Source organism: Antechinus flavipes, chromosome 2 (genome assembly GCF_016432865.1).
Source record: "Antechinus flavipes isolate AdamAnt ecotype Samford, QLD, Australia chromosome 2, AdamAnt_v2, whole genome shotgun sequence".
Taxonomy (NCBI): Eukaryota; Metazoa; Chordata; class Mammalia; order Dasyuromorphia; family Dasyuridae; genus Antechinus; species Antechinus flavipes.
The window spans coordinates 41,491,719-41,497,718 of record NC_067399.1 but is presented as its reverse complement, the minus strand read 5'-3'; the positions used below and the strand labels follow the sequence as shown (position 1 = coordinate 41,497,718).

At 42.5% G+C, this 6,000-nt stretch overlaps 1 protein-coding gene across 2 annotated transcripts in view; it reads right to left on the bottom strand.

Moving 5' to 3' along the window:
• Window positions 1-215: 215 nt before the first annotated feature.
• Window positions 216-6,000, bottom strand: part of LOC127547655 (hydrocephalus-inducing protein homolog) — a 78,817-nt gene continuing 73,032 nt past the window's right edge. For both annotated transcript variants that reach the window (XM_051974607.1, XM_051974608.1), the window contains one exon: window positions 216-546. In XM_051974607.1, coding sequence (XP_051830567.1) covers window positions 343-546 — 204 coding nt within the window. In that variant the 3' untranslated portion in view covers window positions 216-342. The remainder of the gene's footprint in view (window positions 547-6,000) is intronic.

Below are 6,000 nucleotides of genomic sequence, written 5' to 3'. Positions count from 1 at the left end.
GAGGAGGAGAAAAGAAGGAGAAGGAAAGGGAGGAGGAGAAGGAAAAGGAGGAGAAGGAGGGAAAGGAGGAGGAGGAAAAGGAAGAAGAGAAGGAGGAGAAAGAAGGAGGGAAAGGAGAAGAAGAAAGAGGAAAAAGAAAAAGATAGAGACAGAGACAGAGAGAGAGAGAGAGAAAGAGAGAGAGCGAGTGAGAAAGGCCAGATGATTCATTCTGCCCTATTAGCTGAGGCTGGGAGAGATGTCTAATTAGAATCGGTAAGGAAGCAATCGGCTGTATTACTCTGCTGGCAGCCCGGGGGTGCTGACTGGGGAGCTGTGATCCATCATGGGGCCCAGGCCCACCTACCTCCGGATCTGGATATGAAACACAGCCTCCCTGTTGCCAATATTCCGGACCAGCAGAATCTTCTGGGTGCTGTATTTGACGGGACAAATGCCAAAGTTCAGCTCGTCGGGAAAATCCAGGATGGCGCGAGCGCCCCGAGCCTTAATGGGCACGATGAACTTTTCTCTCTCGGTCACACAGGTCAGCACGTGGGAATAATCCTAGGAGGAAGAGGAGGGTTCATCAGCTGGAGGCCATGGGGGGGGGGGCGAGGAGGGGACTCAGGCTTCTAGGTGGCAGCTGCTAGACCCTGCGTGGCATTTGACCTCTGGGAGAACAGCGGCCGAGTCACGGCAATGAGCTTCCCCTGGTGCACTTTGGCCAATGGGAAACTCATCCTTTGTGGAAACACATGTGATCTCAGGGGCTGCTGGCCCTGGAGTCGGGAGAACTGATCTTCCCAAATTTGAATCCAGCCTCAGCCCCTGGCCAAGGCCCGTCACCATTTGCCTCAGTTTCCTCATCTGTAAAATGAGCTGGAGGAGGACATGGCAAACCACTGCATAATCTCTGCCGAGAAAACCCCCAAGGGGTCACAGAGAGTCTGGCTCTCCTCAAAAACAACTCATAAAATGGCTAATATTGATCGGGTGCTCTAAGGTCACAGAACATTTTACACCGGACACTCATGGGAGCCTCCCAAAGCCTCAGAGGCTGAGGCCGCATGATCCCCAAATGAGAGGCCAGGCTGAGGCAGCCAGGCCTACTGAGACTCAGCGAAGCGAGGGTCCTGGGCAAGATTTGAACTCAGGTCTTCTTGGCCCAAGTCCAGCGCTCCCTCTCTTCCCCCACGCCACAAAAAAAGGTCAGAAAGGGGGAGTGCTGCGGGGCTGGAAAAGAACTGAACCCTGTGCCTGGTAATAAGTGGTCTGACATCCCGCGGGGCCTTCCTTCAGGCTTTCCAAAGACCTTCCCGGGGGGAGCTGCGTGAATGGCCGAAGACCTAATCCAGTGGGAAGCCGCCCCAGTTGTGTCTGTCTCTCCGTGACCCATTCTGAGGGTCTCTTGGCAAGGACACTGGAGGGGTCAGCCATTTCCTCCTCTGGTGCTTTTTGCAGAGGAGGAGACGGGGCCCCCACAAGGTGAAGTGATGTGCTCGGGGTCCCACAACTCCCGAGTGTATGAGGGCAGATTCGAACCCCTGAAGATGAGTCCCGTGGGCCCCAGGGCCAACAAGAATCTTGTAAGGTGAGCAACCTTGAAAGTTGTGATGGCCTTGATCAGTGCAATGGCCCATTCCAGGGGACAGGTGTTAAAGCCTGCGGCCTACCTGTGACACAGACACAAACTCAAGATGCCCAACGAGGCACAGATTTTTTTTTGGACATTCGAATACAGGCACTTGAGGTTTCTTGTTAGAAGGATTTTTTTTTCTTTGTCTCATAGATTTCCTCCCCACTCCAATTTAGGGGAATGAGAAAAGGGTTTTTAAAAAAACAAAATTAATGCTTTGTGTTGGGAAAAAAATCAACATTTAGTTTTCTAAAATAAAATACTCAAGAGTCCCAAGATTTTAAAAAGTAGGCATATTAATTCAATTAAACATTTATTAAGCAAAGTCATACTTACACCTGACCACTTTGAAGTACAGCAGATAGAATGCTGTGTCTCCCAGTCACAAGGAGCTGAGTTCAAATCTAGTCTTAGATACTTACTAGTTGAGTGATCTGAAAAAGTCATTTGACCTCTGGCTGCCTTGATTTCCTTAATTTAAAAAAATGAGAATAATAGCAACAGCTCCTATTTAGCAGGGTTGTTATCAGGATCAAAAGTGATCACATTTTGTAAAAAAGAAATGAATATAAACTGCTTGCATTTTTGTTTTTCTTCCCGGGTTATTTCTACCTTCTGAATCCAATTCTCCCTGTGCAACAAGAAAACTGTTCGGTTCTGCACACATATATTGTATCCAGGATATACTGTAACCTATTCAACATGTAAAGGACTGCTTGCCATCTGGGGGAGGGGGGTGGGGGGAGGGAGGGGAAAAATCAGAACAGAAGTGAGTGCAAAGAATAATGCTGTAAAAAAATTATCCTGATATAGGTTCTGTCAATAAAAAGTTATTTTAAAAAAAGTGAAAAAAAATATTTGTAGAAAACTTAACATATTGCCTGGTGCACATCAGGTGCTTAATAAATGCATGTTCCCTTTCTTCATTTACTATATATAAGACACTATCACAGAGACACTAAGATGAAACAAGATTCACACAATACCCTTAAGAAACACCTCTCCTCTTGTATTTAGTACAGTCTAGAGGCAACATCTAACTGTGGCAAAGAATCATAAAAGCTACTTTCAGCCCCGAGGAAAATGCATTTTTTCATAGGGATAAAAAAAATGAAATAAAGGTAATAAACTTCCCAATTTCCAGCAACTTAATAGAATCAAAAAATGTATACAGTTAGCTCATCTAGAGTCCATGAGGATATTTGCTCTCTTTAGTAAGGTTGTTTTAAAGACCGGCTTTGTGTTATGACTAAAATACTCTATCAACAATTTCATTCCATACATGCTGGAGAACAATACAGAAACAAGTGTTCTCAGCATTGCTGCCAAAGCCAGCCTCGCCCCTTGGTCAGCATCCTATACAAGTGTGACTGCTTGTCTCTGGCTGGGGGAGCTGACTTTCCATGTGCTCCTCTATTACCCTGACGCTCAGTCTCCTTTCCATTCTCTCTTCCCCCAAAAGTCAGACCTCCCAGCCAACAAACCAAAGCTAGACTCGCTGGCTTTGGCTATTATTAGCTTTTTCTCCCAATAGGTATTCCCGATTATTGCCTCCAGGCCATTATTAAATATTCCTGTGTGAGGATCTAGGCTCCCAGCATAGCTACAATAGCCTCTGGGTCTGGTTTGTTCTCTCAAGGTAATGTCGAGTTCAAAAGAAACCTGGGTTCCACTGCCGATAGCTGACTCCAGAAGCGCCTGGAAGATTATATTCAACCAACAGATAAATCAGATTGAGCTTTTTTTTAAAGCTTTTGTAGAATGTCGATTTCAAGCAGTCAAGTGTTTGACTATAGATTTCTATTTCTTATATTTCTCGTTTTGCCATGGCCAAAGAATCCATCACTCAGGGGCTGACACCTTCCCAGTGAACATCTCTTCACACATAGCCTAGTATCCCCTGGACAGTAGACATTGTCTGTTGCTAAGATACGCTTAAAGTCTTTCTAATTTTTTAAAAATATTTTTACTTAATTACAGTTATATTAAAATTAAGGCATATCATTATTCAAAAATCATTTTGCATGATCTGGGCAGTAGCCAGCATACTGTGGTTAAAAAAAAATATTAACTGATGGTAATTAGAATGTATTTTCAAAGCTGTCACTGAAGATCTGGGGGCAAAGGAATGACAGAGGAGTCACTAAATCCATCAGATTAAGGTCACCTGATAATGACAAAGGAAAATTAGAGGGCATGTAGATGGATAACAGATAGCAGCTGAGGACCTAAATAAAATTCCTTAGGTGAATTTTGTCAAACTTTTTTATGATTTGGGATGAAAAAAAGATTGAGGTGTGTTTGATCTAATAAATTCCTTTGTCAAAAATCAATCCACATATCCATAAACAAAAGAACTCCAAGGACAGCTTCTCAACAGTCATTTTTAAAAAAATGTTCCATTCTCTGAGTTTATGTATTTAATATGATCATATATAACATATTATTATGTAATATAACATTATATATTATTCTAATAGTTTATTATTAATTCAGGGAAGATCGTCTAGTTTGCAAGCTAGCCAAATACTCCAGTCAATGAATTTTATTTCAGTGCATTCAGGGATTCAGGTAATCAAATAGCCCAAGTATTTAATTACTTAGTTCTCTTCCTCCCCTCATTTATTAAGAGTTGATAACATGAATGATAACATTACTGCATTTGACAGTCTTGTCTTATATAACAGTGCTTTCAGTATAATTTTGGTCTCATCTCAGCGTCCACAGGGTTTTTATCAAGTGCAAAGCCAACACTAGCAGAGAGTAGTTGTGAAAATTCAGTCAACCTGAGCCATGCAGCAGAATCACAGGTTTGATCCCAGTTCAGTATATAAAGAAAGGCAAGAAAAACACGATCAAATGCTATCCTTTAAAAGTGCAAGTGGGACTAGGCACCTAACCTGTTACAGATAACGTAATAGTCTGCGGCTAGCAAAGGTAAGGGCAATCCAGACAGATCCTTTCACCTCTCCTGCCTCACTAACATGCTGCCATAACAAATGGTCCTGCTGGTGGCTCGGGATAGAGCATTGGACTTGCTTCTGACACTTACTAACTGTGTGGTCCCAGACAGGCCCCTCAATTTCTTTGTGCCCATTTTCTTAATCTGCAAAAAAATGGAGTGGGAAGCAGACTCGAGGGTCTCCAAAGTTCCTTCCAGATCCTAGGACTAATTGAGACTTACTTATTTCACTCAGGATATACTACACATGAATCTGTGATTTAATTGGTGAAGGAAACTCCCAGGTGAGGAATCTCCCTCTACCAGTGCAGGTTAGCCTCTCATAGTGTCACTTCTCTTGCCTGGAATATTAAGAAATAAAGTGACTTACCTAGATTATTATAGGTTTGGGAGGGAAAAGGCTATGGCTAATCCAGTCTAGTGACACTGGATTGTGGAAGGGAATAAAGAAGGAAAAATAGGAAGGGGTCCAGTTGGGAAAGGCTTTAAACAGCAGAGCTTTTTCTTTGTGATCCTGGAGATAACAGGAAACATGGGCTTTGAGGAAACTCACTTTGGCAACTGAGTAAAGTTTTTTAAAAGGTGGGGAGACAAGGCAAGGAGGCTAACCAAAAGGACAATCACTCATGCAGATGTGAGGTGATGAGGGTCTCCAAACATGTGGGAGCAATATGAGTGAAAAAGGGAAAGCATATATACAAGATTCTGGAAGGTGATGAGGGTCTAAACCAGAGTTCTGGGTATATATCTGTATAAATATACAGAAATATATGCATATACATATATACATACATACATGACAGATGCTATGAAGGTGGAGTCAACAAAACTTGACAACTAGTTGGAAGTGAGGAATGAGAGAAAGAAAAAGTTTGAGCAAGACTTCTCAGTTACAGATTTCAGTACCTGTCTAGAAGAGTGGGATTCTCTACAGAAACAGGGAGATTCAGAGGGGATTGCTTTTACAGAGAATATGATAAATTCAGTTTTGAATGTGTTGAATTTAGAATGCCTACTGGATATTCAACTGGTATTTCAGGTGGGGAACTCAGGAGAGAGATTACGACTGAAAATCCAGATCCAGAAGTCAGCTACAAAGAGAGGATTATTGAACCCTAAAAGCTGATGACATCTTTGAGAGAGGGTCTAACATAGAGAAAGAAAAAGGGTCACTCCACAAAACCTTGGAGATTTCTCATAAGTGAACAGAACATGAGATGACAAAGAAGACTGAGGAGATATGATCAAGTAGGTAGGAAGAAAATCAGGAGGGAATAAGTCGGGTCAGAATGCTCAGGAGGAGAAAATGGTTACTATGACTAGGTCCTTTTTAATGAGAATAATAAGTCCCTTGAGGTGGCTATGTTATGAATTCAAATCACACTTTTCCATTGGGCTAGAATCCATTGCCATATTTGAA